Raw genomic sequence first — 12,400 nt, forward strand, 5'->3', positions numbered from 1 at the left:
CACGCAACTGTGTGTGAGGTACATCAGACACCGGAAACACAAGCCTTCAACTCCAGTTATTAATCACAAGACAGTAATCGACCCTCCCCTAAAAAAAAACGCGCAATCACAAGAGTTTGGAAGAATCACACAGCACTCACCGCTGGCGAACAAACAGCCCGATTATTTTCTCCCTTCTAAATGACATTCATGAAGGTCACTTAAACAAGGCAAATTAGTACAACACGCACTCACGTTTAACAATGAAAAATATTCTCATTTTCAGTGAGAAAATACTTTTTTTTTTTTTTTTGGTGTTTGGGTCATACCCAGCGGTGCTCAGGGCTTTCTTCCTGGTAGGCCTATGGGACCATATGGGGATGCCAGGGATCGAACCCGGGTTGTCCAAGGCAAGCGTCCTCCTCGCTACACTGTCACTCCAGCCCACCATTTCTTCTCAAAAAGAAGAAACATCATGGGCTGCTAAAATCTTTTCTACAGCATACACACATTTCACTGCTTATCTTTTTTTTTTTTTCTCCTTTTGGGTCACACCCGGTGATGCTCAGGGGTTCCTCCTGGCTCTACACTCAGGAATTACCCCTAGCAGTGCTCAGGGGACCATATGGGATGCTGGGAATCGAACCCGGGTCGGCCGTGTGCAAGGCCAACGCCTTCCCCGTTGAGCTATCGCTCCAGCCCCTGATTATCTTCTTTTTTAAAATTTTTTTTATTTTATTGAATCTCCGTGATATAGAGCATTACAAAGCTGCTCATGATTTTCAGTCACAGTGTTCCAACACCCGTCTCTCCACCAGTGTCACTTCCCTGCACCAGTGTCCCCAGGTTCCCTCCCATCCCCACAAGCCACCTCCCACCCCTGCCTGCCTCTATGGCAGGCACCTCTCTCTCTCTCTCTCTCTCTCTCTCTCTCTATATATATATATATATATCATTTTAGGCGTTACAGTTTGTGATACAGATGCCAAAAGGTCATCATGTATCTCCCTTTGTCCACTTTCAACACTCAGCTCTTGTCCAAAGTGATCATTTCCAACTAGCGTTACCGTCTTGAGTATTCAACAACATCTAAATCCTACGTGTAAATCCAACCTCCCGTCAAAGCTGACTTCCTGTCTGAAAGCGCCACTATCCTTACACTCACGAAAGGGATCTGTACGGGGCGGGAAAGACAGGGCCGCGGGGAGGGGCCCAAACGGGTCAATCCCTCGCACCCCAAAGGGTCCCCGAGCCCCGCCAGTAGTGATCCCTGAGCACAGAGCCAGGAGTCAGCCCTGAGCATCGCTGCAGGCGGCCCCGAAACCAAAGAGAAAGAAAAAATGATAGGAACAGCCAGAGCAGATGGCAGCAGCCGACACGCGTGCGTTCCAGTGTTCCAGGTCACCAAACGCTCTGCATAGACGCACTCACTCCACGGAGATGAGCCTTCAGCCGTTCTCTCCCCCTGGGCGCGGAGTCCACGGAGTAGCCACGACCACGCTGGGAGACCCCAACCTTTACACGCTCGCCCCATCCGTGGGTACTACTCAGAACCGGGTACTACTCTGGGTCCCCTCCCTGACAGGCGAGGGGTCCAAAGCTAAACCAGAGGTGGGGAGGCCCGAGAGGGTCAAACGGCCCACTCGCACACAGGTCAGCAGCAGCTGAGCTGGGCAGGATTCGATCTCGGGGTCACGGGCGTCAGGCAGCACAGTGGGGAGGGCGTTTGCCTGGCACGAAGATGACCCGGGTTCGATCCCTGGCATCCCACAGGGTCCCACGAGCACTGCCCGGAGTGATCCCTGAGCACAGAGCCAGGAGGACCCCCTGAGTACCTCCAGGGGTGGCCCCAACCCAGGCTCCTCAAAGCTTTGGTCAACCTGCTGCTTCCCGGCTGAAGTCAGAATCCAGCGCTTGTGCGGGGCCTTGCAGGCAGCCAACAGGGTTCGACCCCCCGGGCATCCCTTCCGGTCCCCCCAGCGCGGCCAGGAGTGACCCCCAAACAACAGTAACAAAAATCAGGAACATTTTATTATTTTTTTTTTGGGGGGAGGATCACACCTGGTTCCTCCTGGCTCTGCACTCAGGAATTACTCCTGGTGGTGCGCAGGGGACCCTGTGGGATGCTGGGAATCGAACCCGGGTCGGCCGTGTACAAGGCAAATGCCCTCCCCGCTGTGCTATTGCTCCAGCCCCAAAAATCAGGAACATTTTAGAAGATGCCTTGGACACCACCCAGTTGGGGGGGGCAGACCGGGACCTCTCCAGCTCTGCTCGCTCCCTACTCATGTCACCCCTGCCAGTCGGGTCCCCGTACCCCTCCGGAAAGGGGACCCCCACGGCCTCCGGCAGAGAGCACCCTAACAGCGGAGCTAGCACCGCAGGGAGGGCGTTGGCCTTGCAGGCCTGCGACCCGGGTTCGATCCCCGGCATCCCATAGGGTCCCCCGGAGCACCGCCAGGAGTGATTCCTGAGTGCAGAGCCGGGAGTCAGCCCTGTGCATTGCCGGGTGGGACCCCAAAAAGCAATAATAATAATAGCAATAATAATAATAATAATAATAATAGAGGAGCTAGCAGCCCCTTCAGCCCTTCCTCCTGGGGCCTGGGGACACGGCTGGACGGCCAGTCATCCGGAGGAGGGGGACAGGTCCAGCCTAAGTGTCGTGAAGAGCCCCCCCCCCAACACTCCCAGGACATCAATAAGCCCCCCAGGAGCCCAGCCACCGGGGCCGGGCAGCGCTCCACGGGGGTCTGAGCCGCTGGTCCCGGCGGAGGGGGGGTGAGGAGGGGCACCCCTTCTCCTCCCGCGACCCCCTTCCTTCCTCTCCAGCCCGGGTCCATCCTCCCTGCCTCTCCCCAGCCCCGGACAATCCAGCCCTTCACGGAGCGCGCCACGTCCCCGCTCCTGGGCTTTTCGGGTGCCTGGGCCCCATGAAGGTCAGTTCTGTCCTCGCCCCCCCCCCGCTCCGGCGCCCGCGCCCCCCGTCCACTCTTCCTTCCTGCGCGACGGGGGGGTGGGGGTCTCCGCGTCCCGGGGCGCCCGGGCCGGAGGGATCACAACTCCCTGGGTTTTGGGTTTTTTTTTATTATTATTATTCCCCCTTACCCAACCCCGTCGTCGCCCCCCATCCCCCAAAGGAGGCTCTTCCCACGCGGCCCCCGGGGAGCAGCGCCCCCCACGCAGGCCCACCCACACGGCACGTGCCCGGCCCGGGCCGGCCGCGACTCGGGACACTCGGGCAAGCGGCGCTCGGACCCGCGCGCGCAAGGGGCGCGGGGTCGGGGGTGGGGGGGTCCCGCGGCCCGGCCCGCTGCCCCGGAGGGTCCTGCAAGGTTAATAATAATGATAATAATAATAAATAGTGGCAGGCGCGGCGCAGAGGGGGAGACGGCCCGGGGTCCGAGCAGGGCAGGGCAGGGGTCCCGCCGCGCGCCCCCCGCCCCGGGACGCGCCCCCGCCCCCACTCACCGTGCTGCGCGAAGACGTTGAAGCCGGCGTCGGCGCTGCGCCCCGTGGGGTCCCGCCGGCGGAAGCCCGGCCTGGCCGCGCCGCTGCTGCCCCGGAGCCCGCGGGCGGGCGGCGCCGCCAGCCCCGGAGCCTCCCCGACGCGGCCCACCTGCTGCCCCATCGCGCCGCGCGCGTCGTCGGCCGCCCGCGCCGGCCGCGCTCACATGCCCCCGCCGCCGCCGCCGCCGCCAACGCCGACGCCGCCTCCGCCGCGCCGGCGCCGGCCTCGCGCCGCCTCGCCCGGCTGCTGGCGCCCCCCGCGCTGCCTCACACGGCCGCCGGCGCCCGCGCCCGCGCCCCCAACGCCGCCGCCGCCATCTTTAAACCACCGAGCGCCGGGCGGGCGCGGGGCAGAGCGTCGCCCGCCCCCGGCCCGGCCCAGTCACCTCCGCCGCCGCCGCGCGGAGGGCGGGGCGGGACGGAGGCCCCGCCCTGCGAAAGCTGGGCACGCCCCCGGGGCGGCGGGCCACGCCTCCGCCGCGGCGGGCACGCCCCCACGTCTACTGGCCACGCCTCTGCGGCGGGAGGCACGCCTCGACGGCGGCTGGCCACACCTCGGCGGCGGCAGCCACGCCCCCACGGCGGATGGCCACGCCTCGGCGGAGGGAGGCACGCCTCGGAGGCGGCTGGCCACGCCTCGGCGACGGCAGCCACGCCCCCGCGGCGGCCGGCCGCGCCCCCGAGGCGTCTGGCCACGCCCCGGAGCGTCGCCCCGCCCTCCCCGCGGCGTGGGTCGCGCGCGTGCCCGCGGCGCCGCGGCTGCGGCTCCCTCCGCCGCATTTCCTTTAGCCGCGGTCCTTTCAAGCCTCTCCTAAAATCGATAATCTCTCCTTTACCACCTTTGGTTGGGATAAGGCGGGGAGGGGGCAGGGGGGAGGGTCCTGGAGCTGACGCTCTTCCCCCGTCCTACCCCCCTCACCTACACACACACACACCTGTCAAATCTGTCCTTCCTGGGCGGAGCGCCCCAGGTGAGCTGCTCCCGCCCTGCAGGTGCAGGTGAAGGGTCAGGGTCAGGGCTAAAAGACAGTGCTGGAGCGACAGCACAGCGGACATTGGCCTTGCACGCAGCCGACCCGGGTTCGATCCCCGGCATCCCATAGGGTCCCCCGAGCACCGCCAGGAGTGATTCCTGAGTGCAGAGTCAGGAGTCAGCCTTAAGCACCACAAGGTGTGGCCCAAAAAGACAAAAAAAAAATTTTTTTGTGCATGCAGTGCATGCAGGTCTGTCTCTGTATTGATGTTACATTAAATCTTTAAAGGCCTCCAGAGAGCCCGATGCAGTTCCATTTATAGTTTACACGTTAAAAGTTTTTTTGGATGAGAGCGAAGAAGAGGATTTTTCATCTGGCCTGTGCAGAATTAAGTCCTCCTCTTTGAAAATAAGGAAATGGATTAAATGACCTTTTGCTGTCCCTTTCCGCCCCATGAGTCTATAATTCAATAACTCTTTGATTCAGCAATTATAAATTATTAAGAACCTTATCTTAAATGATTGGCAAAGTTACCAGGAGCCATCCAAACATTATTGATTTTAAATGAATAAATACATGTTCGAGTCCTTCGATGGTAATAGTGAAATCTCAGGTTTAATCCACTTAACACAGAACTGATTACTGCAACTCTTGTGTACTGAACTTAGTTTATTATTAATATTATATTTGCTATTTTTTGGGGGGTCACACCTGGCGATGCACAAGGGTTACTCCTGGCTCAGGCACTCAGGAATTACTCCTGTTGGTGCTCGGGGGACCAGATGGGATGCTGGGAATCGAACCCGGGTCGGCTGCGTGCAAGGCAAACACCCTACGTGCTTTATTATTATTTTGTTGCTGTTTTGGGGTCACACCAGCGGTGTGCAGGGATTACTTCCAGCTTTGCACTCAGGGGTCATTACTGGCTGGGCTCAGGGACCCTAACCTGTGCCTGGAATTGGACCCAGGGTCAGCCACCAGTAAGGCAAGTACCTCACCTGCTGTACTATCTCCCCAAACCCTTATTCTTATTATTTTGGCTTTTGGGGTCACACCCGGCTATGCACAGGGGTTACTCCTGGCTCTGCACTCAGGAATTACTCCAGGCGGTGCTCAGGGGACCCTATGGGATGCTGGGAATAGAACCCGGATCGGCCGCATACAAGGCCAGTGCTCTCCCCGCTGTGCTATCGCTCCAGCCCCCAACCCTTATTGTTTTTTAAGTGAAGCAAAATAGTGTTTTTTTTTGTTTTTTTCTTTTTGGGTCATACCCAGCGATGCTCAGAGGTTCCTCTTGGCTCTGCACTTAGGAATTACTCCTGGCGGTGCTCAGGGGACCCTATGGGATGCCGGGGATTGAACCTGGGTGGAATGTGAGGGGGAAGAGAAAGAGATGCGTGCATTCAAGAGAGAACTATGTGTGGCCACAGCAATAGTACAGTGAGAGCAGGGCACTTGCTTTACACACAGCTGAGGGCAGGGAGGTAGTACAGAGACCAACCTGGGTTTGATCCCCAATATCCTATATAATCTCCTAAGCCAGGAGTAATTCCTGAGCACAAGAGCTAGGAGTGACCCCTGAGCATCTCCAGGTGTGACCCAAAAATAAACTAAAATACACACAGCTGAGCCAGGTTTGATCTCATACGGACCCCCAAGCCCACCAGAAGTGATGCCTAAACGCAGAGTCAGAAGTCCTGAGCACCATCGGGTGTGATCCCACCAAAAAATAAATAAATTTTATTTTATTTTATTTTATTTTTTTTTTGCTTTTTGGGTCACACCCGGCGATGCACAGGGGTTACTCCTGGCTCTGCACTCAGGAATCACTCCTGGCGGTGCTCAGGGGACGCTATAAGATGCCAGGGATCGAACCTGGGTCAGCCACATGCAAGGCAAATGCCCTACCCGCTGTGCTATCACTCCAGCCCCATAAATATATTTTTAAAAATGAGAGGGGACCAGAGCGATAGCACAGTAGGAGGGCATTTGCCTTGCATGCAGCTGACCCAGGTTCGATCCCCGGCATCTTATAGCGTCCCCTGAGCACCGCCAGGAGTGATTCCTGAGTGCAGAGCCAGGACTCAGCCCTGAGTATTGCCGGGTATGTGTGACCAAAAAAGAAAATAATTTTAATTCATTAATTCATTAAAAACCCAAGAGAGAACAGGGGCTTGTCCAGAGGGGGAAATTTCTTCCCTGAGCTGCTGGGGTGATGATGGGGCCCTGCACACACCTGGTGGGTGTGTTCCGAAGCTCTCACGCTTTGGAGGAGCACCGGGGACTCCAGGACAGCAGAGCCTCCAGAATGGGCCTGGGCACTGGGGTGACGCCAGGGATCAAACTCCTGGCTTTAGTCCGCAGGGCGGGAGCTGGGCCGCTTCCCTTCTCTCTGGCGCCGCCCGGTGGCCATGCCCCGACACCGCAGCCCAAAGCGGCGGGGTCTTTCCGGGCTCTGCGCTCGAGAGTGACCCCTGGTGGTGCTTCGGGGAACAGACGCGGTGCCGTGGATCAAACGTGGGTCAGCGGTACCGGGGCTTACAAGCACCTAGTCCATCATCTCCCCAGCCTCTGTGGCAAGAATTTCTTCTACCTTGCGCTCCTGTCGATGTACTGGTCAGCTCTCCTGCATCCCATAGGGTCCCCTGAGCCTCGCCAGGAGTGATCCCTGAGTGCAGAGCCAGGAGTCAGCCCTGAGCATCCCTGGGTGTGGCCCAAAAAGCAAACAAGCAAATAGATGGTTGTGTTAAAACGGGGTCCTTTGGAAGAGCCCTAAGTCAGAGATCTGTGTAATTGGAGGAGGAGGAAGAGGAGGAAGAGGAAGAGGAGGAGGAGGGGAAGGAGAAAGGGGAGGAGAAGGAAGAAGATGAGGAAGAGGAGTAGGAGGAGGAGGAGGAAGAGGAGGAGAAGGAGGAGGAAGAGGAGGTAGAGGAGGAAGAGGAGGAAGAGGAGGAGGGGAAGGAGAAAGGGGAGGAGAAGGAAGAAGATGAGGAAGAGGAGGAGGAGGAGGAGGAAGTGGAGGAGGAAGAGGAGGTAGAGGAGGAGGAGGAGGAGGAGGAGGAGGAAGAGGAGGAAGAGGAGGAGGAGGAGGAGGAGGAGGAAGAAAGAGAACGTTGGGGTTAAGAGAGACCCATCCATGGGGCTGGAGGTATTGCACAGCAGGGAGGGCGTTTGCCTTGCACGCGGCCGACCTGGGTTCGAATCCCAGCATCCCATATGGTCCCCTGAGCACCATCAGGAGTAATTCCTGAGTGCAGAGCCAGGAGTAACTCCTGTGCATCGCCGGGTATGACCCAAAAAGAAAAAGAGAGAGAGGGGGGGGGCGCCCATCCTAAAACAGCCTGGACTGAAATTTGAAAAGCTCAAGATCTGGGGCTGGAGCGATAGCACAGCAGGGAGGGCGTTTGCCTTACGTGTGGCTGACCCGAGTTCGATCCCCAGCATCCCCTGTGGTCCCCCAGGTCCCTGCAGGAGTGACCCCTGAGCACAGAGCCAGGCATAAGTCCTAAGCAGCGCCAGGTATAACCCCAAAACAAAAGTGAAGGTGCCGGAGCGATAGCACAGCGGGGAGGGCGTTTGCGTTGCACGCGGCCGACCTGGGTTCGATCCCCGGCATCCCATAGGGTCCCCCGAGCACCGCCAGGAGTGATCCCTGAGTGCAGAGCCAGGAGTCAGCCCTGAGCATCGCTGGGTGGAACCCAAAAAAGGAAAAATAAATGAAGAGAAGATTTTCTGGTGGCCAGTGTCTCTCCCCCGCTTTGGAGCTGTGAAGAGAGAATGAGCTTGAGGGAGCAAAGAGAGCATTTAGAGGCACCATCGCTCTCCAGGTCAGCTGGCCCGGGTTCACTCTCCACCGTGACCCTGGTCAATACAACACACACAATCGATACATAGACTCCAGCGCCATCATGTTTATTTAATGCCGATCACTCACGGCCAATCAAAGAGTGATGTCAGGCGAGTCAGTGAGTTTCGTGACCTCACTCGGCCCTTTCCCGGCACTGAAGGGCAGGGAACCATCAGCCAGCAAGTCTCTCGGGTCTCGAGAGAAAACCTTAGTCATACAGCACAGAGGAGCCGGAACGAGAGCACAGCCGGGAGGGCGTTGGCCTTGCACACGGCCGACCCGGGTTCAATCCCCGGCATCCCATAGGGTCCCCCGGGCACCGCCAGGAGTGATTCCTGAGTGCAGAGCCAGGAGTCAGCCCTGAGCATCGCCGGGTGCAGCCCAAAACGCAGAAATAAAATATTTATTTGCTGAGATCAGAGAGAGAGAGAGAGCACTGCGGGGAGGGCACTGTTTTTGCATGTGCCTGACCCAGGTTCGATTCTCAGCATCCTGTAGGGTACCCTGAACACTTCCAGGAGTGATTCCTGCGTGCAGAGCCAGGTGGAATCCCTGAGTATCGCTGCTTGTGACCCCAAAACATAATAATAGTAATAGTAATAATTGTAAAAAACTAAGGCACGCCAACGGGCGTGTGCACTCGCAGGCTCTCCGGGCGGCTCTGTCTCACCGCCCATGTTCGGTGCTGTAGAACCGCTGTGTGTGGCTGTTGGTCAAGGGCAGGCGACGGAAAGAAGAAGGCCAAACTGGTTGCTCGATCAGTTTATTTCATTCTCTGTCTCTGCTTCTCTCCCAGCTCTGGATCTCTCTCTGAATCTACCTCAGCCTCTCTGGATTCTCCCCCTATGTCTCTCTCTCTTCACCTTGCCCTCTAGGCTACACAGTCAGGTAGCAAAATCAACATAAGAAAGCCCTTCCTGAGGGCTGGGCATTCCAAAGCCCTTCCTGACTGCCAGCAGGTAAAATACCTCTTTTTATTTTTTTTTAAAGGCTAGAATTCATGCTTTTTTTAAATTTATTTATTTTTATTTATTTATTTTTTGCTTTTTGGGTCACACCCAGCGATGCTCAGGAGTTGCTCCTGGTTTTGCACTCCAGAACTATCCCTGGCGGTGCTCGGGTGACCATATGGGATGCTGGGAATCAAACCTGGGTCAGCAGCGTGCAAGGCAAATGCCCTACCTGCTGTGCTATCTCTCCAGCCCCAGTAAAATACCTCTTAAGGTTTTTCTCCTTTCCTTAGTCCAAGAACTTATTCACATCTGCATACTAGTTATTTTTGTATGGACATAGCAAGAGATACATTGAGGTTTGCAAGGCAGCTCTCCTGGCAACATCTTGCCACAGACTCAGACCACAGCACTCAGGCCAGATGAATCATTCCTAACCCTAGCAGGGTCCGAATCTAGTTATCACTGTTTGGATCATGACAGTATTTGTCCATGACCAAGCTCTTAACTTATAGTTAAGCATTAGGCACTTTGGCCAGGCCCATCTCAATGCCAGGGTAGCACACAACTCACCGCTTGCCTTGGGTCCATCCCGTCCCTCGTCGGGACCCTGCTTTTGAGGGTGCTAGGAAGTAAGGGCGGCTGAGGCTTAGCCGAGAGAACAGATGCCCAGGAGGAAACTATCATGCAGAATCAAATGACTCCCAGGTTACAAAAGCATAGCATTTGCTAAGTCTTCCTGGGTCCATACAAAAAGGACATTGCTCTGAATAAAGTATGCAAAGGACTCAAGGAGAAGAGAAAACCGTATTTACAAGTCAACAGAACACTAAGAAAGAAGCTACAAATAAACACAGAGAAATGGGAGCACTGTGATGGGAGTAACCCAATAAACCTAAACTACCTGAGGCTGTGTTATCCTACTACTACTACTACTACTACTATTACTACTACTACTACTAATAATAATAATACAGCAGAGTGGAGAGCCGGGAAGTTTGCTGAGCAGCTATGTATCATTGCACTGGTCCCTTCCTTTTGTGATTAAGTGACGTTTCATGGCATGAGGAACTAACAGATTTGCCATCTGCCTATGGAGAGCTGTGGAAGCCAGAGGGACTAGAAACATCTCCCTGTCACGGCCTTTGGTTTCTTCTTCAGCTTCCACACTCTATTGCTGGGGGAAACTGAGCTGTCTCAACACTCTCTCGGCCAAAAATTCTGCCCCAGCTTTTACTTCTCTATTTTTGTTGGTGCCCAGAATGTTTTTTGTTTGTATTTTGCTTTTTGGCTCCCTCCCGGTGATGCTCAGGGCTGACTCCTGGCTCTGAACTCAGGAGTCACTCCTGGCAGTGCTCGGGGGACCCTATGGGATGCCGGGGATCGAACCTGGATCGGCCGCGTGCAAGGCAAACGCCCTACCCACTGTGCTATCGCTCCAGCCCGGTGCCAAGACCTCAGCTGGGTCCAACACTGACTGCAGCCTTGCCTGTTAGTGCTCCACTATACCTTACCCAAGGAAGGCTTCTCGATTCTCCTTTTGTTTGTAATTTAATTTTAATTAATTAAAAAAAATTTGAGGGGGGTTGGGGCCACACCTGGTGATACTTAGGGCTACTCCTGGCTCTGTGCTCAGGGATCACTCCCGGTGGTGCTCAGGGGACCCTATGGCATGCCGGGGATCGAACTTAGTCCAGCCACGGGCAAGGCAAACGCCCACCCCGCTGTGCTATTGCTCCAACCCCTCTTTCCTATCTTTTAAAAAAATTATGTCTTTTGAAAATTTAAATGGGAAACTATCAAAGGAGTAAATTCTTATTTTAGAAAATTGAGAAAAGCCGGGGCTGGAGCCATAGCACAGCAGGGAGGGCATTTGCCTTGCACGTGGCCAACCCAGGTTCGATCCCCGACATCCCATAGGGTCCCCCGAGCACCACCAGGGGTGATTCCTGAGTGCAGAGCCAGGAGGAACCCCTGAGCATCTGGGTGGGACCAAAATAAGCCAAAAAAATAAAAGACTCCTGAGCACAGAGCCAGGAGAAAAACTCTGAGTACAGTTGGGTGTAACCCCCCCCCCAAAAAAAATATAAAATTTAAGGGTTTTGGGGCTGGAGCAATAGCACAGAGGGTAGGGCGTTTGCCTTGCACTCGGCCGACCCGGGTTCGAATCCCAGCATCCCATATGGTCCCCTGAGCACCACCAGGGGTGATTCCTGAATGCAGAGCCAGGAGTAACCCCTGTGCACCGCTGGGTGTGACCCAAAAAGAAAAAAAAAATTAAGGGTTTTAAATGTAGATGTTGGGGTCAGGGCTTCAGGGCTAAAACACTTGTTTTGCATGCAAAAAGCTCCTGGTTTGATATTTCTTCACAAAAAGACTTTAATTTGTTTTGCCTGAAATATAATTTAATTAAACATACACGAGGCAGGGCTGGAGCAATAGGACAGTGGGTAGGTGCTTGCCTTGCACATTCCTGATCCATGTTCAGTCCCAGGCATCAAGTACTCGTGAGCACTCCCTGGTGTGTTTGAAAATTGGCTTGAGGGGCTGGAGCAATAACACAGCGGGGAGGGCGTTTGCCTTGCACGCGGCCAACCCGGGTTCGAATCCCAGCATCCCATAGGGTCCCCTGAGCACCGCCAGGGGTGGTTCCTGAGTGCAGAGCCAGGAGTAATCCCTGAGCATCGCTGGGTGTGACCCAAAAAGCAAAAAAAAAAAAAAAAAATTTGGCTTGAGCCTTGAAATTGAGAAATGAGCATGGTTTTTGTTTTGCGTGAAACACACTCCAAGCCAGGAAGCCCACCAGGTGGTATCACTCTGGTCCTTGCACCAGGAGCACCCCCCAAGCAACCCACTGAGCACAGAAACAGGAGTCAGCCCTGAGCACTGCTGAGTGAGTCCCCGAAACAGTGTGGATCTGGCCTCTCTCCTCAGGAAGGGGAGCCAGGAGTGACCTTACCCCACTTGGCGCTGTAGCAATCACACGGGCACCAAAGGGGGCGTGCAGGGCCCTGGGGCCATGGGGCACCCCGTGTCAAAGGTGAGGGGTGCCTGACCGGGAAAGAGGCCCTGGGCGAACTTCACGTGAGAACTTGGAGAAGTCGCCCAGCCTGTTGTCTGGGATCTCAATCTTTCGACCA

The 12,400-nt window shown here is 55.8% G+C and overlaps 1 protein-coding gene across 3 annotated transcripts in view; it reads right to left on the reverse strand.

The window, feature by feature from the left end:
- ABL2 (ABL proto-oncogene 2, non-receptor tyrosine kinase) overlaps nt 1-12,400 on the reverse strand; it is a 76,601-nt gene that overhangs the window by 60,383 nt on the left and 3,818 nt on the right. Inside the window, exon 1 of one of the 3 annotated variants that reach the window (XM_055120334.1) lies at nt 3,451-3,686. The exons of 1 other annotated variant lie outside the window; for it this stretch is intronic. In XM_055120334.1, the coding sequence (XP_054976309.1) occupies nt 3,451-3,610 (160 nt within the window). In that variant the 5' untranslated portion in view covers nt 3,611-3,686. Of the gene's footprint in view, nt 1-3,450; nt 3,687-12,400 lie in introns of those variants that run through there. One more of the 3 variants, XM_055120336.1, reaches the window with a different exon arrangement.

The sequence above is a fragment of the Sorex araneus genome, chromosome X (assembly GCF_027595985.1).
Source record: "Sorex araneus isolate mSorAra2 chromosome X, mSorAra2.pri, whole genome shotgun sequence".
NCBI lineage: Eukaryota > Metazoa > Chordata > Mammalia > Eulipotyphla > Soricidae > Sorex > Sorex araneus.